At 29.6% G+C, this 27,376-nt stretch overlaps 1 protein-coding gene across 10 annotated transcripts in view; it reads left to right on the top strand.

Moving 5' to 3' along the window:
• Positions 1-17,253, top strand: part of LOC129920494 (calcium-dependent secretion activator) — a 42,953-nt gene extending 25,700 nt beyond the window's left edge. For 8 of the 10 annotated variants that reach the window (XM_056001753.1, XM_056001744.1, XM_056001749.1 and 5 more), the window contains 9 exons: positions 1,386-1,542; positions 5,347-5,488; positions 7,519-7,599; positions 13,163-13,472; positions 13,560-13,940; positions 14,010-14,149; positions 14,209-14,336; positions 14,391-16,066; positions 16,964-17,253. In XM_056001753.1, coding sequence (XP_055857728.1) covers positions 1,386-1,542; positions 5,347-5,488; positions 7,519-7,599; positions 13,163-13,472; positions 13,560-13,940; positions 14,010-14,149; positions 14,209-14,336; positions 14,391-14,464 — 1,413 coding nt within the window. In that variant the 3' untranslated portion in view covers positions 14,465-16,066; positions 16,964-17,253. The remainder of the gene's footprint in view (positions 1-1,385; positions 1,543-5,346; positions 5,489-7,518; positions 7,600-13,162; positions 13,473-13,559; positions 13,941-14,009; positions 14,150-14,208; positions 14,337-14,390; positions 16,067-16,963) is intronic. The other 2 variants (XM_056001754.1, XM_056001750.1) reach the window with 1 other exon arrangement.
• Positions 17,254-27,376: the final 10,123 nt, after the last annotated feature.

The raw sequence follows: 27,376 nt of genomic DNA on the forward strand, positions 1-27,376 counted from the left end.
ATAAAACTATGAGGGTGTCCTTAGTATGTATGCCCCTGATTTGTGAGCTGTACTAACAGTAGTTCATAATTTCCACAGTTTTTATTCAGATACTTACTAATTTTTGTGTTGGATTTAAGTTCTAAGAGGTAATGAAAGTTTGTATTACTATAAATATACATATTTCCAACTTTGTTGAGAGTTTGTTTTGCTACCTTGAAGGGTCCAAAATGTTGCTATTTATCTTTCATTATAGAGCAAAAACGACTAACAATGTTATTTTCCAAACGACCGCGACCGTCAAATGCCAATAACCCCAAAATAATATGCATTCGTTGATTTAATTTACTTAAGTTATTATTTTTTAAGAAAAACCTTAAAAAGCAAAAACACTTATTAAACATTTTTTTCTATTAATATATATATATATTGAAAAAATATATAAAACATTTAAAAATATTAATTACTGATTTTTTAAAACTGAAAGCACACAATATAGCCTGATTGCCGCTTGAAAGCTAGATGTTTTAATATTTTTTTAGATTGAATTGTTGAACCTCTTGTATTATAATAATAAAAAAAACCCCAGTTTTTAAATATGTATCTACATAGTCTGAACTCCATGACAAAAAAAAATATATATATATAAAACAACATTTATGGCTTGGACTCATTTTTAACTTCCCATAAATTTATAGTAATCTTACCTATAAAATTGTTCGTAAATATAGACTTGCCAAAAATATTAAAATTTATCAAAAATTTATTTACTTTAAAAATCGGAAATCAAAATTTAGAAAAAATAACATACATATATGTATGTAATTAAGTTTAATTTAAAAAACAACAAAAAATAATGACAAATTATTTAAAGCGTTTAATATACACATTTGAATTCAATTAATGTTGCCGAAAAATTAAATTAAAATGTTTTCTTAATTTTTATAGGTAGTTTTTGTTTTGTTTTAAATATTTTCGTTGCATCATATATCACCTTGCATGTCAAAAGAATGTTACAGATAAATGTTGTTTTGCAGGCACCGTAAGTCCTATATGAAGAGTCCTGCTTCAAGTTTATGTATAAGGCATGCTTTGATAAATAAAACAACAACAATTGTTTCTTTTTCCTTATTTTCTACTCAAAATAAAATGTACAAAGCTGCTTCAATTTAACTTCTGTTTTATCATTTTATTTTCTATCTTTTGCTTAATTTAAAATCTTTTCTTTTTTTATTTACAAACTTTCTTTTAACTTTTCTTTATATAATTTATAAACTTTTCTTGTTTCAAAAAAAAAAATATCTTAATTTACTCTCGAAAAATGAAAGAAATTTTAGATTTTCCTTTATAACAAAATTGGTAAAAGATTCTAAAATCAGCTTTTACAATCAAAATTAAAACAACAGGCATTTGCATGGTTCAGTGATCTACTTGTTGAACATGCCGAGATCTTCTGGTCCCTTTTTGCCGTCGACATGGATCGTGTGTTATCCGAACAGCCTCAAGATACATGGGATTCATTTCCATTGTTTCAAATACTTAACGATTACTTAAGAACGGATGGTAAGAAAAACAAAAAAAAAAAACAAGCAAACAACAACAAAAATCTGTGCAATGACTCGAAGGAGGATTTATTATAAACAAATGCACTTATATTTATGTAAACAAACAAAATGCACATAAGTAAAATAAAAAAAAAAACATAGGCCAGAAAAATATTAATTATAAAACGATTTCGGACAGCGTTTCCAGACAATTTAGATCACAGAATATGTTTACATGTCCGAATTGGAGCTGTCAAAAACCCTGCGTCAATAACTGAATCTTACATACTGACCGCATTCGTTGCAAATAAAAATAAAATAAATAAATTGTTTTCATTTTTTTTATAAATTATAAACACAAATTGGAGAGATAATATAGATTAATAATATGAATGCGTTCACAATGTTTGTTTCTGCTAAATTTGTCCAGTGGTTTATGGGAGCTTACAAGAAATCTGAAGTTAACACTTCAGTATACGAGTAGATATTTTAAAAGTTTTCTTAAAAGTATTTTTAATTTATTAAAAACAAATTAAATTAATAATATTCATAGATATTAACCGGGAGCTGTCATTTTAGTTTAAAAAAAAAAAAAACATTGTTCTCAGTTATGTAACTATTTTTTATATTTTGTTCTAGAAAACCAAAAATAAAATGAGTTCTAGTTTTGGGTTTTTTTTTTATTTAATTCTTGTCAGCCAAACACAGCCATGAATTCGAATGTACCATAAACATTTTCTCTATTCAATGTTTTACCTTAAAAGCTGACAAAAACGTTCCATGGTGAAGATATATTAATATCTTACGAAATATACCTCTCACAATATATATATATCTATTTGAAACTGAAAACCAAAAGTTTCTTGGAGGTCTGGTTCCTGATATATTTCCAATCAAACATTTTTTTCTCTTACTTTGTTTTACATTCCGAAGCGTATATTTTTCGACCAAAGTTTCAAAATTGGTTTTTAATTAAAGATATGCGAGTTTATAATCAACAGGTACCTACCCCTTGTCAAAAAAATACATTTTAAAAAAACTTTCTCCAAATCCATCGAGTTAGAGACATCAAAAGAAGGGTCTCTTTATACTCTATTCATAATAATTGACTGGTCATACTAATTCATGAGAATCAACAAGAACGAACATTTATTTGATATTTTCTCATTAAATAATGTTTAGATTTTTGTTTGACTTTGAATGTAAATCAAGTAAATTTTGAGTAGCCAAAAAAAAAAACAAAAATTCAAGAATATTTTTAATTTTATTTAACATATTTTCCAAAGTTAACTTCTAAATGTAGTTGTAGTTTTACAATTTCAATGTTCAACCTTTCACATCAAATTGAATGTTTACCCTCCTTTTCCTCTCTAATTATTTTACTTTAAATGTTATTAGCTTGTTATTTTGTTTATATTCTTTGTATCCTTTAAGAGTTTCGAATATCTAGATGTTTTAATTATTATGTTTATAACATTGCTGTTTTATATATTGAAGTTTTCCGCTCGGACCCTGACATCTTGCGAAGGATATTGTGTTAAACTGAGATGTTGGTTTGTAGCAGTTCACCTTCATTATTGACGTGGATGGAATCTGTTCTGTATTATGATAGGTCGCACAAAACACTGGAATTGAACGTTATAATAATTCATTACTGAAAAATGTCTATGATGAATCAATAGAATCCTTTAAAAACAGCTTAATTTTTCCCTTTTTATTAAATTTAATATCTATTTTTTTTATCATAATTACGTTCCCCGTAATTCAATTCAAACTGGATTGTCTCCAATATTGTGATTAAAACAAATTATTTTAGTCGAAGCCTTTTTCCGTGTTCCTTAAATTTTGAAAGTTTCCCAAAAGAATTCTAAAGGTGTTCGTAGTTTATTCTACTCCCTTTTTGTTTTTACATTGAATCAGAGAACGTGATACGACCTAGTTCCTAGTATAATGTTTGCCGATTTAAGGTAAGGACATCCTGCTGATTCAAATTTGTTTATAAATGCAATTCGATAAAAGAAGATAGTAAAAGTGAACAAAAAAAAATTACTTTTAACTTTTTCAATAAACAAAAAGTATCTTAACTTTTTTAACGGCCATATTATTCAGTCTGAATTTAGTCCGGATTAAAGTTAATTTTAAATCCAATCCAATTAATCTGAATTTCATAAATCCAAGGATTTAGTTTTTTGTTCACTCAAAAAAATTATGTGATTATTCAATAAATTTTGTATAATTTGCATTTATCTTTATTTTTCCTTCACAAAATACTTGACAAAACAACTGAACACTGTGAAAATGAATTTTACATCTGGATTTGTAAAGTTAAACAGACCCCAAGAGGGCAGTCTTAATTTGTTTGCATTTAACGAGATTGGATTTAAAAAATCGGATTTAAGATTGGATTTAAGTAGTGAATTTTATGGATTTGGATTTATTTTTGACATTTGACATTTCTTTACATCCAGATGTATTTTTTAAACTAGTGAATAATATAGCCGTAACTGTGTCCTTTCTATGGATGTTTTGTGTTTCCAAGTGAATACCTATGCACAGAGGCGTACTTTGAGCTGCGGGGGCTCCGAGGCAAAAGAAATTTTTTTCTCAGACAAAATGTCTTTTTGAGCTCTATTGATAACTGAAAACTAAAAGTTTCTTGGAGATCTGGTTACTGAGTTATTTGTATCCAAACATTATTTTTTTTAACATTCAGAGGCAGATTTTTTGATATTTGCTGAATAAAGTCTCGACTTACAAGTTTTGGCTTACATATATGAGCCTGTTCACTGTGAAACAGGCCTATGCATCTAGGCCAAAAAATAGCAAATTTATGTTTTTCAGATTTTCGAAAAAATCAACGGGTTCCTCTTTTTTTTCCCAAAAAAAAAAATGATTTATAAAAATTTCCTCTAAATTAATCCAGTGATACATCAAAAGAAAGGTCTTTTTATGTTTTATTCATAAATGAAACCCAAGAGTTTCTTTGGGATCTGGTCATGTTTTATTTATGTACAAATATTTCTTTACTACATAATTTCTCGTGAGGCCCTGGCATCCGTTTGGGGCGCCGAAGCACTGCCTTGGCTGCCCTAATGGTGTGTACGCCCCTGCCAATGCATATCATAACCTAATTTTAGTCCCTTACTTATTTAAAAATCGTTTTTGTCGATCTAGAATTGGTCCTTTATTAATTCTCCTAAAACTGAGTTCCTAATCAATTTGTTTTTTTTAGGTCTTTTTTGGTCCCTTCCCCCATTCTTATCGTATAAAAAAGCAAACAAAGAATTTTATTCCTTCCAATTGAAAATGTTTATTGCAAACTCTTACCGACTCGATTATTTTTTAAAATTAGAAAGGGTATCTCAATCTTCTTTTTTTTATCAGACTTTTGTTTCAATGAAAATGTCGATATGGGACTGTTTTTGCATTCAAATTTATTTATTTATTTTATTTTTTTTTTATCTATTGCTCCTTACTTTCTCAATTTTGTTTGTCCTTTCTAATAATAACAAAACAATAACAAAATATTAAATTAAACTATATCGTGACAGCTCCTCGAAGTAAAAATACATCAAACACATTTTTGTGAATAGTAAAAACATCTATATCGCAGTTTATTCATAAAAAAAAAATTACAAAAACAAAAATGTTTTCAATTTATTACATATCGAGTCATTGAACTTTTTTTTACGTTCAAGCCTTAATTTGTTTATTTTATTTTTTATGTTTAATTAACTTAAATGATTAATTTCTTTTAAAAGCAAAGCTTTTATGAAACAACTTTTTAATACAAAACAAAACTAAAACTTTCGACTTTATTTAGATAATTTAAAAAATGGTCGGTTCCATCAACATTTACGAGATACATTTGCGCCATTAGTTGTACGTTATGTTGATTTAATGGAATCATCAATAGCACAATCAATACATAAAGGATTCGAAAAGGAAAGATGGGAAAGCAAAGGGTAAGTTTTGATATTGTATTTTGTTTATATATCTAATCGTACTCGTACTACATAATTTTAATTCGTAAAAAAATATTTGATTGACACAACAGATTAAAAAAAAAAAAATTATATACCAAATGGAGGACTTTCAAAAAGAAACTTCTTTTTCACTGAATTTGATTTTCTATTATTTATTTTTGTTTTTTTTTTTTTTAATCATAATTCAATTTCTTTTTTTTAATAATTATTCATTTCAATCAAATTCTAAATCACACTTATAGCTGTATACATCTACACTTAGCTATGATTCACTTTAGGGATCCTTTTTGGCCGTTTATTAAACGTTACAGATATGGAATTTTCTTTGTCGATTGGATTTAATAAATTTAATGATTGTTTTCTTGTTAAAAAAGATAGATTTGATTCTGATAAGCCCTGATAGCGTGAACTTTGATGATCAAGATTTCCTGACACGTTCTCTTTTGAGGTTAAAATTTGGAGATATAATGTAGGTGAAATTAAGATTTTTTTAAATTTCAAGTTGTTGTCGTATCAGAAGAAACAACGCTTTTCAAACGCAGCCTTAAGGGTATGAATATCGATGCCTTGCTCAGGATCGCTGAATGCTGAGTTTATTCTGAATTTTTAACTCATTGTGAGATGGGTCGATTGCCATAAAAACCGATGGGAAATATTGGTGCCTCTGCCTTACCAAAATAATTCATTTTCTAAAAATTTCAACCAAATCCATCGAGTAAGAAAGAAAGGTCTCTTTAAGCTTTATTCAAACCAAACGTTTCTTGGAGGTCTGGTTCCTAAGATATTTCCAACCAAAAAATTTGTTGTTTTCTTTTCGAAGCAGATTTCTTTTGACCAAAGTCTCGAAACATGTTTTGAATAAGAGAAATGAGTTTAATCAACAGGCCTATGCATTCATTCCAAATCTGTTTTCCGGATTTTCCAAAAAAATCCACAGGTTACCCCTTGCAAAAAAAATTTTAAAACTCCCTCCAAATCCAAAAAAATGAGAAATCAAAATCTCTCTAAGCTCTATTTATAACTGAAAACAAAAAGTTTTTCACAGATCTGGTTCCTGAGATATCTCCAACCAAAATTTGTTTTTGTTACATTACGAAGCCGATATCTTTCGGACAATGTCTCGAAACAAGGGTCGAATCACCCCACACGATACGTTAACGTTTTGACTATTGCTGTGTCTATTTAATCATTAGAAAAAAGATAGGGACACATGGCGACTTTACGTTAACGAACGTATGCCGTAGTTCAACCCCAGGTTTTGAATTAAAATTGATCATAGTTAACAGGCATATTTTACCTATAGGTATTCAAATTATTTTTTTTTTTTTAGATTTTTGAAAAAAAAGGCAAGGGCTTACAGATATATAGATATGAGTTCACTAAAAGCAACCAGGCCTTGGATTTAGGTAAAAACAACAACAACTTTTTTCGCAAAAAATCCAAGGTTGCTAAAAAAAATAAATTTTCAAAAATTTCCAAAAATTTCCAAATCCTTAGAGTATAATTTAAAACTTAAAGTTTCGTGGAGGTCTGGTTCCTGAGATATTTCCACACCAACAAAAAACAAACATTTTTTTTATTTTCCGTCATTCACAAACATATCGGATACTATGGTGTGTTAAAGATAGCCAAGTGGTAAGGCATCCATTTTGATATGCCGAGCCGTATTACACTTTGAATCGCAATATCTATCAGAACAGAAAATAACAAAACTTGATTCCGAAAATTTAACGCATTTCCTTATATTTTTTATTGTGATTTTCTGTTCACATGTTCCTATATTATTTAAAAAAAAAAAAGATACCTTTTAACATTCCGTAAAAAAAAATAGTCCTCATTAAACATCACTCTTACTCTTTCACTCTTAACATACAGAAGGTTTACATATTTAATTTATGTTTCTAATTTAACAACTATTTTTCTTTGCTTACACTTTGGATCCAAAAAAACATCATTATACCGGCTATGGCTAAAAATATTCGAAAAATATAATAAACAAATATCTTTAGACTGCAGAGCTTAGTCAAAAAAGAAAAAGATATTGCCTTTTACATACCCAAGCTACGTAATGTCGTGGAAGAGCCAACGAGGTTTATGAATTTGAATTTGAATAAGAAAAAAAGAAACAATTTTGTTGTTTTTTTTTTTAATGCATTTATACCAATTTTTTAAGTTTCTCATTGTTTTTATTATTTTATTTGATATTTCCAATACCTATACTCGTACATAAAATTACAAAAATAGATTGGATAAGTTGTAGAGTTTTTCTTTGTACGTTGGGCCCTCAGCTAGTAAAAAAATTGTTAATTTTTATGATCAAAAATTGTATAAGTTTTAATTATTACAAAAAAAAAGTATTTAGTTTCGTTTGTTTGCGCGTTCAAAAAAACATTAGAAAAAAAAAACAAAAGTTTCTCATTGAGCATTTCAACTACAGCTACATACATACACTTGTTCAGAAAAGTAGGTATGCATTGGACCCAGTAGAACACACACACACATTAGCAATGTTCTGCTTTATATCTATATCAATGGGAATGTGCATTTAACACTTTTTCTTGAAACTGGCTAAGTGTACTAAAGAGTGGTCTTATGAGTACTTTACTACCCATTTTCACAATAATTTTATGTTCTATTGAGTCAAGTGTAGGGTCAATGTGGGTAAATGTAAACAATTTCATGTCTTTTTTTCTTTCGACTTTAGATTTTTATATGTTTTCACGGAACAACTTGAATGGTATCTTCAAATGCAAATATGAAATGATGGCAATTCTTCTTTATAAATATAAACAAATATTTCCCAAATTGTTTAAATTACTGTTAAATATGGCATGTTTACAAATACCCCACCATGTTTGTGTTTTTTTTACAAATTCGGGGTAAATGTAAACGGTGGTTTAAAATTTAGAAATTCCTCTTTATCATATGAATTACAACTTGAAAAACGTTCAAGAAGGTACTTGACAAAAACTTTTTCAAATTCCAATAAAAGTTTTTGTTTTCTTCCTTTGAATCTTTATATAGGCACCCAAAATGCATTGTGTGCAGCTTTGAATGTCAAATTTTTTTTTTTTTACGTCAAAGACCGATTTTGCAACATCATCCACTGAAATGTATGGTGTTGGCTACTTTAATTGGACTCCGCGGCACTTTGGCAATGGTAATTGACTAAAAATACGTTTTTTTTTTATTAAAACCAATAATTTCAGCAAAAATATATGTTTATATTTACCCCCACAATACGTTGTTTACATTTACCCATTATGAAAAATATTCTGGGGTAAATGTAAACACATGCAAATCGACATAAATGTCCTGTATTTTAAAATTTGCTTGTTTCACATAGAATCTACATCAAAATTGAAAACTAAAAAGTATTTGCAAATTATACTGACTTAATTGAATCTGCAAAAATATTTAATTTTTCTGAAAGACTAACGACTTGTTTGGCACTTTAAAAAATTATCTTTCACGGAAAATACGCTCGTCGAATGAATTCTCTCTTGACAGCAATGAGCTTGACGTATAAGTTAAAACATACATGCGTCCTCGATTTGTACTTATGTATGCATCAAAGGGATATAACTGAAGCTTGCTATGAGCCATGTTTTCATTTACCCCTGTTTACATTTACCCACATTGACCCTATACACCTGCTAACTTTTGTGACGTGTGTCTCTTTAAAGGCTTTCACTCCAGGTTTATAATTTATCCGTGATTTGTTTTGATTTTTTTTTTTTTTCTAAAAAAAGCAACCAATAAATTGCTGCCGCTCTTCATTTACATTAATTTCAAAATATTTGATATGTTCATCTGCTTTTAACTCATACGGAAATTTATATCGTTAAGTGATTTCCGTTAAAAAAAAAAATACTAAGTATGTGAATTTTAAGGAGATTTCACCGTGATTTAAATTATGAAAACTGAAAAAAATGGGAAATCAGATTTTCAATGAGATTTTGAAGTTTTTGCTTGAAATCAAGATTTTGATTCGGTGGTCAAGTTTAAAATCTTCTGAATCAATAAAATTGTGCTTTGCTTCTTTTTATTGAAGTAACGAAATCGTTGTTTAGTTTTGTCAGGCTTCGCGTTCTGATTTCTTTAGAGGAAATAAATATTGTCTATGAGCTGTGCGCCCCATTGCAGACCATGGATTTGAAAAAAAAACCTCGAATTAAATTAATATGGAAAGTCGATTTTAAAATCAAAACCAAGTAATTAGAGGTGCTCAGCAAAAAATTTTATAAATTTCTTAATATGTATAGGTACAAAAATAAACGAAAAATCTTGCCAAAAAGTAAGACTTGAGCCCACGTGAATGGAACGATCAGATTACCTTCTGTGAAGGCAACATTGCTTTTTGAGTCTGGCGCCTTAGACCGCTCTACCATCCACACATGGGAGTGAATTAAGTCAAATTTGTCATATAAACTATGTAGATGCATAGTTGTTTCATGTTCTACGAAAAAATTCGTGCCGTCATGTCATCCCGATCGCTGCGCTCGTTTAACATATCACGTAATTGTCTGTCGTACACTTAAGGTTTCGTGAACGGATGCGACGATTTGACCCCTGGTTTCTAAGTTATAGTCTATTTATATGAACAGCTTTCTATACATAATTGCTCGTGGGGTCCTGGCATCCGTTGGGGACCCCGGGACACTGCTTCGGCTGCCCAATAGTAAGTACGAGCATGAAGATCACAATCAGACATGACATTACGATGATAGAGAATGCGAAAAAAGTGGGTCTCGATTAGTGTTATTATTTGAAACTTTGTTTTATGTGTCGATTAATATCTCCTTAATAATGGCATACCAATTTTTTTTGTTTCAATTTTTTTTTTTTTGAAAATTTGTATAAAAAAAACTACTCTTAAAATTCTTTTTTAAACAAGAAATTAAATATCATAGATACTTCGTTTGGAGGTTAAAACAATTTTAAATTAAATTTTTTTATATTCAATTTTTCTAAAAAATTCTTTAATTAATTTTTCAAAAATGGTCGTTCGTTTTTTACTTGCAATATACATGTATGTATTGTATATATAGGTATACTATAGGGCAAGTTTAGGATTCGTAAAAAAAATCGAACTCCAGATAACAGTTTTACATGGCATTACGATGATGGAGAATGCCAAAAAACTGGGTCCGGCAATTCTGTCTGTCTGTCTGTCTGTCTGCCTGTCTGTCCGTCTGTGTGTACCTCAAGCTACAGCCTAAATTAATGGAGCGGTTTTCTTCAAACTTGGTAGTTAACGGTTTTGGGTGATTCCCTAGAGGACAAATTGAAATTTTTTTTAGGACCAAAAGTAACGGTCATATAACGGAAATAGAAAAGCTAATTTTCTTTCGAAAACGGCTCTAACGATTTTGATTAAATTTTTGTGTGTAGTATAACATGTAAGAGCCAACTTTTGAAATAAAAATATATCTTTTTTATCGCTATTACCGGTACCTGTCATAGAACTGTTTTTTTTTTTTTGGTTCCTGAATATCTGGTTTCTGAATAACCCGATTTCAACGAAAATGTTCATACAAAAGTGTATAGGTAAATTTAATATTAAAATTTTAGAAAATTAAAAAAAAAAAACATTTCTGGATTTTTAAAAAATATTTGAAAATTTTTTTTTGAAAAATCAATTTTTTGAAAACGGGTTAGTGAAAAATTTTGAAATTTCGTTTTTATGTGTAAATTAATTATTTCTTCAAAATTGCATTCCAATTTTTTTTTTTTTTTGAAAAATGTTAGAAATTTTTTTTTCAAAAAATTCTTTTTTTATACAGGAAATCAAATGGCATACTTGGTTTTGTGTAAAAGATCATTTAAAACCGTGTTTAGTCAATTATAAAAACAGATTTTTTTTACTACTAATGAAACTCCTTAAAAATATCAAAGGAGAATGGGCATTTTGGACGTTGAGCGGCCATCAATAAAATTGGTATCAAATGAGAGAATTATAGCCCAGGAAAAACTTTTACTATGGACGTTTCGCTGTATTGCGTTAAGAATGCAAGATAATGCAGTATTAGTATTGTTAATGCATTGTTCAATGTATGAAGGAAAAACTGATTTATATTTTTATATGGAATATAAAATATGATGCTCTGTCATTTTCACTGATCTTGAAGACATTAATCTTGAAAATCCGACCAATAGAACTCATAATATAAGATTTTTAATAAAACCATTTCTGGTTCGAAAGTTTTCAAACAATTCAAAGTAACAAAAAATTGAACAACAAAACTCTAAAAATAGGCTTGAATTTGTTGTTTTAAAATGCTTATAGTTTGGGTTCTAGTGGTTGGATATTCAAGATAAAGGTCTTCAGACTCAGGGAAAATGACAGAAAATAATATTTTGCACTTAAAATAAACCTTAATTGTAAACCTTAATTACATCAAAATATAACAAATTTATTCCTGGCCGCGTAACGTCCACGTTTCATACAAACTTGCCCATTCTCCTTTCCCCTAATTTTGTTCAATAAAAAGCTTCAACATTAGAGTAACTTTTACCATAAGAGCAAGTACGTGCGACCCCAGTCGTGCATTTTATTTAGTAAGCTACACGGTTCGGTTACAAAAAAGCACTGGTCTGTGGAATACCATTTAAAAGCGCTTGGTGGTTGTATTTTTATCACTTTCAAAACAAAACAAAAATTATGATATCTAATAATAATAATATCATGAAATAGTATAATATTTACTTTTTGTTTGCATTCAATTTTTTTTTTGTTGAATTTTAATTTGACCTGAAGGAAATCACCGATGAATTTTGTTTTTATTTTCTCCGCATATTTTTTAGCAAAGTTAAAGATTTTTTCTCAAAAGGCCTAGTACGCTGATCAAGCTAAATTTCAGTTGCCATTTTTTTCTCCGTCTTTCTTCATTTTTAAAATCGTGCAATAAGTTGTGACAGATATTAAAAAAAATGAACAATTGAAAACGAATATGTGATTTTGAAGCAAGAACTGCGCACAACCCGGCTGAAAAATTCTTGAACAAATTTCAGCTCGGCTAAACTCTCTCAAAATAACCAAAAAACGATTTCTAAATTTTGTCAATTGTCAATTGGTGGTTGTCGGCTATCGATTGACAATTGCAATAATGTCTGTTCAGTTTCAAGCCTAAACTAACATTGAAAAAAAAAATTGACTCCGGCGCATTCGGAAAGTAATTAGTTCACATCAACATCTAGTTCACTCCTTTACATACATATGTATATTCTCAGAAATTATAAATTGCATTAAAATACTTTTGGCTCACACAAATATAAATTTTTGGTATCCCTCGAAAATACATTAAAAACACTTAAAAAAAAACATTTACCTAGTAGAAACTTAATATTTATCAACACTTTAAGCATTAATCTTATTGATTTTGTTTTTATTTTTATAATAAATAGCTAATTTATATAAGGTAACACTCTTTAAACAGTTTTTATTTGCTTTGAAAAAAAAAAAATGAAGTTCAATTCAAAATATTATTGTTTCGTAGCAAAGATTTTTCTCGTACAAAAAATATTTAAATAAAAATACTAAAATATATATATTTTTTTTTATTTTTTATCTTACTTCTTTTATATTTCTTTATGCATAAATTAACAAAAAATTAAATTTAAAAAAAAAAAATATAAAATCCGAATATATAGCAATGGTTGTGCGACTTCAGAAGATCTCTTTTGGAAACTAGATGCCTTACAATCGTTCATACGTGACCTTCATTGGCCAGACGCAGAATTTCGACAACATTTGGAGCAGCGTCTAAAATTGATGGCATGTGATATGGTGGAGCAGTGCTTGCAGCGCTCAGATGCTGCATTCCAGTCGTGGCTTAAAAAGAACGTGGCCTTTATATCGACAGACTACATAATACCTTCAGAGATGTGCGCAATGGTTAATGTGATATTAGATGCTAAAAACCAAAGCTTTAAACTATGCACAATCGATGGTGTAGACTTGGTATGTATTATATTTATATGAAAGCTTCTTCCTACTTGTAAATAGAAATGTACATATTTTTGAATTTTATTTTTTATATAATTCCAGTACAAATATCATTCAAAAATTGATGATCAAATAGACAAGGCCAATGTAGCAATGACACAAGGCCTTATTGGTAAACTTATGTCTGTCTTAGATTCAACGTTATCAAAATTGTCACGATACGATGAAGGTAGTTTAATTGGATCTATTCTTAGTTTTACAAATGTTTCGAGTTCGGGTAAAGATCTCGGTCAAGGCTATGTGAATTTTTTTCGCAATAATATGGATCAAATACGTGGCAAAATAAGTGATGATCTATGGACACTTAATTTCTTCGAACAATGGTACACGCAACAGATTAATATGCTTTGTAATTGGCTCTCTGAACGACTTGATCATTCTTTACACTATGCTCAGTGCACGTCTTTATCACACATAGTCAAAGTAAGTTAAAAAAAAAAAAAAACAAATTTGTACGACTTCTTTTCTTAAACACAAATGACAAATTTTTAGAAAATATATTCTGACTTCGAGCTGCAAGGTGTAATGGAAGATAAACTTAATTCCAAAGCCTATCAAACTGTTGCGCAGCGAATGGCGACCGAAGAAGCTACATGTGCGCTTACAATGCCAGAAGGTGCCGAAGGTGAAGAGTAAGTATCTTTCTATTTGTTAATTTTCTTATATACAAAATAATGTTGTTTTTTTTTAGAATGCTTGACGAAGTCGAAGGAGAAGAAGGCGAACCGGGCACAGGAAATCCAGGTGGAGCTGGTGGCGGTGGTGGTGGTACACCCAAACCCAAAATTGCTGCTGCAACAGCTGCCTTACCACAAATCGGTGAAGATGGAAATGTCGTTACAAATATTAGTAATGTCACTAATATGGTTGCAGGGCGAGTTGGAAACATCCTAGGAAAGGGCATTGGTGGGCTAAGCTCAAAACTGGGAGGCGGTGGCTGGTTTTAAACAAAAACAAAACAATAGCTACAAACAAACCAATCATAACGACATACATGCATAAATATACTCTCTTCCTGCATACATTTTTACATATAAACATATACATATATCCACATTAAGGGGCTTTTTCCAAGTTTTTGTTTGTTTTTATTTTTGGCTCCATTGACAAAATATTGTTCTAAACATGAAAAACAAATAGGTTTTGTTTTTACTTTCAACTTTCTTAATGGTTTTTGAGTACATTAGTGTCCTAATTTATTTATTTTAAGCTCAAAAAAAAAAACAAACGAGAATTTCTTGATTTTGCAAAACCCATCACTATGGTATTTAAACTGAACGAGATGATTAATTAACCTCGTTCAAAAACTCGTGAATCGTGATAAACCATAAGTTATGGATAAATTTGAAATTTTACTTAACTTAAAATTCCAATTTCGATGTAATCTCCCAAACTAACAATTTTGTTTTTATAAAGCTTTACAAAATCTATATAAACACCTGTAAAGCTTTTCAGAAGGTAAAATTGTTTGTTTAACTCTAACGTTATTCATATTTAAAACAATTTTTCGTTTTTATATGGAGAAAAAAAGTATTAAATAAAGCCACCCTAATGTAGTGCATATATGTATGTATATATATATATGTATTTATATGTGTATATATATATATATATAGATCTATACCATATAGGTATATAATTACAGATATAATTTAAACAAAAATCATTTAAAACATTTTTCGGCTAGCTTCAAAATTTATACATAGAAATAAAATATCGGTACATATATAAATACAAAACCTTTATTCAAATTGATTAGTTAATTAAAATTCAATTCAAAAAAATTATTAAACAAAAATTATTTTCAAATATCAAGGTTTTCAATATATACGAGTACACAATATTTGTATCACCTTACACAAAAACTATTCGAAACTATAGAGCCTCCAATCTCTCTCCCTCTTTCTCTCGCTCTCTATCTCTCTCTTCAATTCAGCGATTCCTTCTTTAGTATAAAAAAAAAAATGTATAATTAAATTGTGTCATACAAAATTTCTTCCCAAAAAAAAAAAAAAACAAAACAAAAAACTTAAACAAATTAACCACTCAAATTTATTCTTCTAAAATGTTATATATAAAAATAACACTTTCCAATAGATAAATTGTTATTTATTTAGCACTTTGTTCGCTTTGAAAATAAAAACTTAAAAACAAAAATTAATAAAAAAAAAAAAAAAAAACAAAAAATAATTACTTCAAAAACTATATATTCTTAAAATTTCAAGATTGTTGAGTAAATCAAAGCCAACAGAAATATATATAAAAAAAATATCAAACACCCACAGTTAAATTCCTCTTATCCATCCATCACCATCACCCTTTATGCTCTCTTCTGTAAATTTAATATCAAAATGGAGAACCTTCGAAACACATATATAGATACAATATCAACATTACATTAAAACAACGAGTTCCAAATCACAGAAAACCATTAAAATACACACACACACACACACCTCAAGACCTAAGCCATCACAACACAACAACAAAAAATTCAAAACGGAAACAGGAATCAGGAAATAACTTATGAATTTCAACAGAAACAAAAGGTTAAATTTAAATTTATTTTTGCAAAATTAAAGTATTTACCTACCTTGCTTTAAAAAAGTTTGTTTATTGTCAACAAAATATGTCATTAAATCGGCTCTAATTAATTCTTAATTAATTAAGAGTCGGGTTTTTTTAATGTTGACAAAAATTTGCGCCAGTAATTTTTTGTAGAGAAGTTAGTTAGTTTTAGTTGTTTATATACATTTTTAATATTTCATTTTGTTTTGAATATGATTAATGCTCATTGTAAAAACTCATATTTTTATTAGAATCATTTTGATAACTCGTAATTATTTGGCTTTAAATTTGCAAAAGCATTATTTAATTCATGAATTTTTATCAAATAATAATGACAAATTGAGTTTTATTTCAAAAATGTGCTTGGATGCAAATATATCAGCAACCAAACCTCCAAGAAACTTTTGGTTTTCAGCTATGAATAGAGCTTAAAAAGACCTGTTGTCCCAGCAGGCCTCTGGGGTCTCACCAATCCGGAGTCAATTTCCCAATTATCCAAACTCATTTTATCCTAAAAAAATATTTTTTCTTGGTTTTGAGCAGACCACTTCAATTCAATGAATCTGTTTAAAAATACATGTGTATATTGGAACATAATTTTCAAAAACAAGTAAAAACAGATTGAAATGAACTGTCAACTCCTGTCGTCTCGGTCGTCGTCCTATGTGTATCTCATGAAACTGCGTTGTTTTCTTATGCCTCTCTCAATTAATAAAGCTATATAAAAATAGCCTCGGGGTTCCAGAATAGGACTCAAAGTACATAATGCATATTATTGTTTAAAGTTCACATAAGATTTATAATTTTTTTTTGTAGCTAGTTATAACTACAAACAACAACAAAATATCAAAACAAATATTTATTTAATTTTATTTAAGGCAAATTACAAATTACATTGAGAGCGCAGAAATGCAGAAAGGACCTTTGAAGCAATATACAGAAAACGAATACTTAAATTATTATATTCAAGGATAATCTCTTCCTACTAACAAACAACAACAATTATAATAGTTAAATATAGGTAAACACCGAAAATGAAACACACACACATACCTACTTAAAAAACAAATACAAAAAATAAACAACTCACAATATACAACAAAATCATATCGGTTATTTAATAATTTATCTAAAAAAAAAAAAAAAAACTTAAAATATTTATATTAAATACATATCGCTGCTTTAATTACATACATATATTTAACAAAAACAAAAAAGAAATATATTCAAAGATCACTTTTAAATTCATATAACATCTCTGTTTTACAAACAAAAATAATTCAATATAAGTATACACAGTTTTTCTAAAGATCCCCACAACAAACATAAGATGGACACAAGTTAGCCGCTCAAGTATTTACAATAAATGACACCTGAAGCCTCTTCCAAACCAACACTACTTTATTATTCAGGTGTTTTACTTTTGATAAAAAACCTCTAAAAAAAAATTGGTTTTAAGTTATGACCAGAGCTTAAAGAAACCTTTCTGTTTTGATGGTACACTCGATGAATTTGGAGCAAATTTTTTGTATCATATAAAAAACCTGTCGATAGCCAAGTGAAGCTGCAAAAGTAACGCGTGAGTTTGGGAGAGTCTTTTGGTGTCTGACCCTACACGAAAGATTGTGGACTAGATTTAAAGCTAGATGCTTGAGCAGGAGGAGCACACTTGTTAGGTCTTGTATTTTGCTTTCCTTGCTACTCTACCTATGCACTCAGTTATGTTTCGACCTGAAAAAAATGTACTTAATCATTTCCTCGTGTCGTTTTGAACTCAATTTGTGTTTAACGGTATAGTTTTATGTTTTTTTTTCCACCCGAATATCGTTCTTGACTTCCAAGACATATTCGAAGTGAATTCATTTGCGTTATTTTGAAAGCATATTGAGCTCTAGACCGATTCTTCTGCCCTTAGAATCTTATGACGACTATTCTTCATGAAGAATTTTATGAGTTGTGACCGCGTTAAAGGAGATCACAGCCTTAATTAATTTTGAAGCATAATTTTTTCATTCCATTTAATTTAAAAGCGATACAATTAAAAAAATGCAGTCAAAATATTTAAAAAAAGACTGTACAGTATACAATCTAAATTATTTTTTGTGTTCGGTCATGATAAATATTATTATAAGTCCGTCAAAATTCGACCAAAAACAATTTGTTTAATTTTTTAAAAGTCTTTTAAAAGTCTTATTCAAAAAATGAATTAAACTAAATAATTACGATTTATAGTCTCTTAAAGATTTGGTGAACATGCACATTATGTATTTTACCTCACGAACTATAAGCCGCAAAAAAATTGATTGATAACGTCACACTATATGCCTTTTAAAAATCGCAGGCGAGGCGTTGCGAATTTTTCTTCGACAGAAAAAACTCAAAAAGACACGTTTTAATTGTAGCTGGATTAATTTATCAGTCACACCAAAAGTTGGCAGATTTAATTTTTGTTTTAAATTTGTTTATAAATTTATTGTAAATCTAAGTCTGTACAGATTTTTTTCTATTACAAACTTCAGTCGCTAGGTACATGTGCATTACAAACGGCTTAACTTGCACTTTAGTTCTGATAAGTTCTTAATAAAAAAACAAAACTCCAGCTGATAAATTAATTAAAGTAACCCTCTTAATAGGGCTTACTTCTGTCATTTCTCTTTCTTTATTTACAAATCTCTGGAAAATATGAAATGCTCAAAAATATTTTGGTCTATCAAATAAGCAGTTTAAATAAATATTTCTCTGTTTTCTTATAACTATACAACACATTCTTCATTATGTTCAAAATATTATATACATTTTCTCAAAGTGAATTAATTAAATGCCATTTACTCACAATTATTTCATCTACAAGACAATTGTGAATACTTGAATACAAGAAAAAAAAAATAATAGAATGAAATACGTCAAAATATTAGAAAATAAAAAATCTTAAAAAAGTGAGAAATTGCAGTGTTTATGTATAAAAAATTTTTGTCTTAATATGTAACGAAAAAAAAAAAAAAAATAACCAATAATAATAACGAAGTTTTATATTGTTTATCTTTAAATTTAATGCAGAACAACATATAATATAAAATCCAAAGTTCACAATTGGAAAATTTATTTTTTTATATAAGAAAAATCTTTCTCTTACAGAACCCAAATAATAAATACCAAAATGTACTTCCGATATGAATAATAGAAAAAAAAACAATAATAATAATAATGTCGAATAATCATAGACATATGAAAAATAATTGAATGAAACATACCTCAAAAAAAAAAAAAGAAGAGGAAACATTAAATAATTAAGTAACTATTTATTACGTTATGCTTTAATTATTATAACAAATGTATATGAATTACTTATAAAATGTTAATGTTTTTAATATTATTATCATTTCTAGGCACTTAATTATTTATATTTGCCTGTATTTATTGATAAAATAGTAACAAAAAATATTAACATTCACAAATAATTACTACATAATAAAAAGTATATTTTATTTTTAAAGAAATAATTACAAAAAAAAAAAAATATAAAAACCAAAAAAAAAAAAGTTTCGAGAAATTGTTATTTGTATTCCATGGCCATTAGCTATGGAAAGTTTTAAGGGATACAAAATATTCAATATCAAGTTGAGATAATAATTAATAAAAAAAAACAGACAATTTTGTATAGGAAACCGTTTGTTTAATAGATTTTTTTTTAAATATTTTTAAAGTTAAATAAAAGCTTATATTATTATTATACTTATATACTTGAATTTTTGTTTTTTTATTATGATAAAAGAAGTAAAGCTCTAATCATTCAGAAAGATAAAAAAAAATAGCTCAAAGGAGTTGGCACTGCAAATACTAATTTCTTTTAAACCTGCCTATTGCAATTGCCCCAGGTAAGCCCAGGATAGCCCAACTCTTTTTTTCGCAAGCCATGCCCATATGAACATAATACTTCAGGGTAAAAGCATAGACTATATAACCACATGAGTTTTGCGGTAAATATGCAGCATTATGTTATTCTATATTGCAAAAACTTGAGTCAGTATAAATTTTTAAAGATATTCAATAAAGCAAGGAACATGATTTTTTTGCGGCATCCCTTGTACAAAAGTAGCGGCCTTTTTGCTCTAGCAATCAAACCAAAAAAGAAAAAGAAAAAAACACTTTGTAGCAATGAACCAAACGGTACAAAATCAACTGCATAAGCCAAACAAAAGGAAAATAATAACTTAGATTATCCCTCATCAGAGAAGAATTTCCGTATTTTAAAAATATTTATGAAATCAAAATTTGTGTTTTATCTTAAGAAATTCTATGTTAAGCTAATTTTGTACAAATAAATAGTGAAATATGTACCTATAAATTGAAGAAAATGATTTTTGTCCAAATTTTCCTCAAAAGGCCGCACTGTGCGTTAGTTTGACAAGAAAAATCAAACAAAATATATATTTTCCTAAAATAAATAATTGTAAAACGCAGTCTAAAACACCACAAATTATTGGGCCAAAAGTCCAAAATCGAGTTTGGGCACTGTAGTTTCAGTTTAACTTTAGTTTCTGTATTGTATTGATGAACAATTTTATATTATACCGTTGTTAGCCCACTTCATATAGTTTATACCAGGTTTTTCGAGACAAACAATTGATTTTATCCGATTTTCCTTTTTTTTATAATATTCAGTGCCTTTGTAAAAATAACGGTAAATTTCTGAATGTAAGGCCTGAATGTAATCCAATTTATAACCACAAAACTAAATTTATCGAAAAAAAATTAGCTAACATCTATTTGCCATCAGTATGTTATTCTAAATATTTGCTTTTTTTTCGCATTTGGCCCAATATTTCTGTGGCAACAAGGAAAAACCATGGTATAAAAAGACAAGGTATGATCATTAGAGCCGCCATCTTACAAAATGGGGTAATAGTGTTTTGACGTTTGGCATTTGGCAAAGTCAAAAGCAACAACAATTTCCAAGACAAATTTGTTTACAACAACAATTTCAATGGGCTGGGCTGTCAAAACCTTAAGTAGCCATCTTTTTTTCTTTCATTTGACAGTTCTCGATACTGAGTTTTTTCTAATGATCATACCTTCTCTTCTTATACCATGAGGAAAAACAACATAATGTCGAATTCCTTTCAATTAAAAAATCGAATTTTCGGCGATCTCGAAGCGAATTTTTTCTGAAAATCATGTTCCATAGACACACTTGGAACATTTGACATTTCTCAAACGTCAAGCTGATAGTTTTCTTCGTGTCGTTTGTTGATTTGAGAACACCAACTTCAAATAAAGAGTAAATTTTAATAGAATATCGTATTTTTATTGCGGAAAAATATGAAATAAATAAAAAAAAACAATGTGCGATCAAAATATATTTTTCCTGGCATAGTTCTTGTGAAAAAGTCAAATTAATGTGACTTTTCTTCACGTAATTGTCGTCAGAAAACTTTTTCTCTGTAAAACCACAGCATACGGCCAAAATAATAATTTTCTACTTCATCTTCACTCAGACCTTAGTAATAACTGCAATTTCCCTTTGATTCTGATTAAAATAAATGTATGTTACCGAAGAAAATAAACAAAATTATTGATCAAAGGAATCTCTGGTTTTATTTTGCAGAAATTGTTTTGGTTTCAGCTTGACGTTCGTGTAAAAATTGTTGTCAAATGACACACATACAATCGCAAAAAGAGTTCGGTCTGTTTTCATGTTCCTTTTTAACACCAAAAATTCGATTTTTTTGAGGCGATTCAAAAAATTGAAAGGAATTCGACATAAGTCAGTTTTTACAACTTTTCAGGAGAGCGTTTTGAAAGTTTGGCTTCCCATAAGAAGTCAATGCTAATGTCATTTTTCTTTTACCTGTAATTCAAAAACCGCTTAAGATAAAAATACGAAAAAAATATGGTAGACAGAATCGCTTATTGTGCATCAGATTTTGTGAAAATCTCAATTTCGACATAAGTTGACTTATGTTGTTATTCCTTGTTGCCACAGATTTATGTGAGTGACAGTATATCAATAGGTAACAGAATAGGTAGGCTAATGTGAAATTTTTCAATGAAAAATTGGCAGCGTAGTTCAGGATGATCGTAAACTCCTGTTTCTCCATCGGGTGACCAACTAACTCCTACAGTTTTTAACCGATCCGGCTGAAACTTTTTGTGAAAATTAACAATACTACTGATTTATTGATTTTTAGATAAATGGCATTAGATTGAAAAAAATGCATTTATTGCAAAAAAGAATTCTGTAAAAAAAAAGACAATCAAATCGGGAATATTAGAGTAGGTGAAAGGTGAGAAGCAAAACTCGTTATATCAAATTTTTAAAAATTTAGATTTAAATGTAGATTTAAAGGCTTGGCAGCATTGAACATATTAAAACTCAAAACTTCAACAGAAAAGGTGAGATTTTCATGCATCAATTTATCAAGTTTATAGCATTTTTGCTTAGGTATTTCCCAAAGAAACTTCCCATAGTGCCTGGTTGTACTCACAAGAAGAGGAATCTTAAATGCACTAACATTTCCATTCAAGATATTCGCCGATTTTTATTAATCCTTTTATGCAAATAAATAAAAGATCGCACAGGATAATTTCATTTTAAAATATACATCTCAAACAAATTCAAAATGATGAAGAGGAAACTCCACCAGAGGAACAAGAAGTGTTCACAATTTAAAAAATATTATTTTCTTTCTTTTACTTTAAACTTATAAATTATCATATACCTCTTTCTTTGAAACTCAATCCAATAATTTTTGGCAATGAACAATAAAAAATAAATTATTTATCATAAGTAAAGTGTTTTTATTGAATAACCTATTCAAAACTTAACATTTTTAGGAGTGTTGGTATCAAAACTGTTCATATCCAAATTTTTTTATATTTTTTGGTTTCAAAACTAATCATCTCCAATAGTGTGGTCCACGTTATAAGGCAAAAAAATAAACCATATAATTCATTACTTCCCCACCCATTATTTTGCTACTGACATCAATACCAACAAATGCTGAAAGTTTTAGCCCTCAAAAGTAAAAGGAAGAGGGCGCTCATCAGCTTTGAAATATTAGACTTTGTTACCATTACCTTACCCTTAATATCTGAATATATCGTATTAGGACTTGGCTTGGGGTTGGAATTTGGCTTAAACATGATAAGCACGCATGTTCCCGACAACCAAGTAAATGATTTTCATGTTTCTTTGGTTTTGAGTCACTAGCTCGTATTTCATTGATTAATTCCGTTTTGTTAACTTTAAGCAAAAAATACTTACAGACGAATTTAAATGAACAAATATTATCTGTGAAAATATCACTTAACTATTGTTTTTTTTATGAAAGAAAAAACATATCATGAAAAACTTTACGACATTATAACTTAATTCAATTGATAAATCAAAGAAAGAGTTGATTACTAGGCATGCGGACCCAGCTATACCAGCATCTGAGCAAAAACTTTGAGCCTGTTGAGCGCCCACTTACACTTCACCTAAAAAGCTGAAATTTCACGTGTGTAATACAAAACACATATGCAACCAATTTTTGAGTGGGGAACAACGGAAATGTAAAAACCAAAAAATTGGACCACCCTAATCTCCAAGCATTTGCAGCAAAACTCATCATATCCAAATTAAATACCTATCTAAATAACTAAAATATATTTTTCCTTTTAAACACAGCATACAGAGTTACAAGGCTTTATATAGAAACAATAATTATTGTTTACAAGGGTTTTGTTGCCGAAACAAAAATACACTTTTCTGAAGGTTTTCGGTGTGCTGAACTCGAATCCGAAGTCAAAAACAACTAATCAGCTCCCGTTTTTGAGATATTACTGTTAGAAAATGCAAAAAAACGTTTTTTTTTAGTTCTTCGGATATTATTCTTTTGTATAAGGAAAATTGTTTGAGCATATATAGTAACGGTATCTATAAGAACTGTTTTCCATCTTTCGATACCTGTTTAAATCTTTTCAATATCTTTTGTATTGCCCGAGATATCTTCAACTGAAGTAAGTGGGTTTGGTATTTGGTTTCATATATCATAAAGAAGATAATGACGTTATAAAATTTATAAAAATACCAAACAACTGAGGATATCTCGGACAGTAAAAAAGATATTGGAAAGATTTAAACAGATTTAAAAAGGTGGTAAATAGTTCTTATAAAAAACCGTTACTAAATATGATCAAACAATTTTCCTTATATAAAAGAATAAGGTCCGAAGTTCTGCATTTTCTAACGGTAATATTTCAAAAACGGGAGCTGATTAATTTTTTTTGACTTCGGATTCGAGTTCAGCACACCGAAAACCTTCAGAAAAGTATATTTTTGTTTCGGCAACAAAAAAAAGGTTTAATTTTGTTAACCAGTGTAATAAATCCAGCAAGTACCCTCTATAAGCCGTAATAAGATTTTTCCATTTTCCACAAAACGAAATTTTTGGATATGGCGAGTTTTGGTTCTCGTGAACTTCTCACCTACTCTATTGTTAAGCTTGTGAGGAGCTTTTTGTCATAGGCTGGGGTATACTCGTCGGATCCAGGGTTTAACTAAAGAAGCAACAAACTTTAGCTTTTGAGGTTCACTTTATTTGTTTCCTTTTATATTCAGTATTTTACAATGTTTTTACAATGGTTTTATGTTTTACAATATTTATGTTTTACAGTATTTCATTTTAGAATCTTAACATTATACAATTTCCTTAATACAATTTTAATCCATATACATTATATAATTCAAGTTCATAAACTTAATCCTAGTTTTGACTGAGGTAGCAGTGTCCACTATAAATTACAGTCTGAGATAGCAGACGTCACTATAAACTACAATCTGAGATAGCAGACGTCACTATAAATTACAGTCTGAGATAGCAGACGTCACTATAAATTACAATCTGAGATAGCAGACGTCACTATAAATTACAATCTGAGATAGCAGACGTCACTATAAACTACAGTCTGAGATAGCAGACGTCACTATAAACTACAATCTGAGATAGCAGACGTCACTATAAATTACAATCTGAGATAGCAGACGTCACTATAAACTACAGTCTGAGATAGCAGACGTCACTATAAATTACAATCTGAGATAGCAGACGTCACTATAGATTACAATCTGAGATAGCAGACGTCACTATAAACTACAGTCTGAGATAGCAGACGTCACTATAAATTACAATCTGAGATAGCAGACGTCACTATAAACTACAGTCTGAGATAGCAGACGTCACTATAAATTACAATCTGAGATAGCAGACGTCACTATAGATTACAATCTGAGATAGCAGACGTCACTATAAACTACAGTCTGAGATAGCAGACGTCACTATAAATTACAATCTGAGATAGCAGCAGAGATGGCAGAGTAGATTACGTCAGGTAATCTACTCGGTTAACTACGCGTAGTTAATCGAATAAACTACTCACTTGATTTGTTTCATGTACTACCTACATTTGCTACGTGCAATAACTACATAAAAAACGTTATATTTCAAAAATATTTAAAAAAAAATAGCTGTGTTTTCGTGAGAATTTGGTTTCGTAAAGTAAAACCTTTTCAAAGAAACCACCCCAAGTCCATCTGGTTTCAAATATTCTATTCAAATTTACACTATCACAGCTATGTATTTCGATTTGAATAAGACTTTGACAATTTGGTGGTAAAATTGGCATTTCAAACTACATTTTGACGTCTAGCGCTACGTCTGCTACATTTAATTACGTTAACTACATTAAACTACGTTAACTACCTCATTTATGTAGTAGACGTAACAAATGTAGGAAATCAAAAAAAATCCAATTTTTGCCATCTATGGATAGCAGACGTCACTATAAACTACAGTCTGAGATAGCAGACGTCACTATAAATTACAATCTGAGATAGCAGACGTCACTATAGATTACAATCTGAGATAGCAGACGTCACTATAAACTACAGTCTGAGATAGCAGACGTCACTATAAACTACAATCTGAGATAGCAGACGTCACTATAAACTACAGTCTGAGATAGCAGACGTCACTATAAACTACAGTCTGAGATAGCAGACGTCACTATAAATTACAATCTGAGATAGCAGACGTCACTATAGATTACAATCTGAGATAGCAGACGTCACTATAAACTACAGTCTGAGATAGCAGACGTCACTATAAACTACAATCTGAGATAGCAGACGTCACTATAAACTACAGTCTGAGATAGCAGACGTCACTATAAACTACAGTCTGAGATAGCAGACGTCACTATAAATTACAATCTGAGATAGCAGACGTCACTATAGATTACAATCTGAGATAGCAGACGTCACTATAAACTACAATCTGAGATAGCAGACGTCACTATAAACTACAGTCTGAGATAGCAGACGTCACTATAAATTACAATCTGAGATAGCAGACGTCACTATAGATTACAATCTGAGATAGCAGACGTCACTATAAACTACAGTCTGAGATAGCAGACGTCACTATAAACTACAATCTGAGATAGCAGACGTCACTATAAACTACAGTCTGAGATAGCAGACGTCACTATAAATTACAATCTGAGATAGCAGACGTCACTATAAACTACAGTCTGAGATAGCAGACGTCACTATAAATTACAATCTGAGATAGCAGACGTCACTATAAACTACAGTCTGAGATAGCAGACGTCACTATAAATTACAATCTGAGATAGCAGACGTCACTATAGATTACAATCTGAGATAGCAGACGTCACTATAAACTACAGTCTGAGATAGCAGACGTCACTATAAACTACAATCTGAGATAGCAGACGTCACTATAAACTACAGTCTGAGATAGCAGACGTCACTATAAACTACAGTCTGAGATAGCAGACGTCACTATAAACTACAATCTGAGATAGCAGACGTCACTATAAACTACAGTCTGAGATAGCAGACGTCACTATAAATTACAATCTGAGATAGCAGACGTCACTATAGATTACAATCTGAGATAGCAGACGTCACTATAAACTACAGTCTGAGATAGCAGACGTCACTATAAACTACAATCTGAGATAGCAGACGTCACTATAAACTACAGTCTGAGATAGCAGACGTCACTATAAATTACAATCTGAGATAGCAGACGTCACTATAGATTACAATCTGAGATAGCAGACGTCACTATAAACTACAGTCTGAGATAGCAGACGTCACTATAAACTACAATCTGAGATAGCAGACGTCACTATAAACTACAGTCTGAGATAGCAGACGTCACTATAAATTACAATCTGAGATAGCAGACGTCACTATAAACTACAGTCTGAGATAGCAGACG

This window comes from Episyrphus balteatus, chromosome X (assembly GCF_945859705.1).
Source record: "Episyrphus balteatus chromosome X, idEpiBalt1.1, whole genome shotgun sequence".
Classification (NCBI taxonomy): Eukaryota; Metazoa; Arthropoda; class Insecta; order Diptera; family Syrphidae; genus Episyrphus; species Episyrphus balteatus.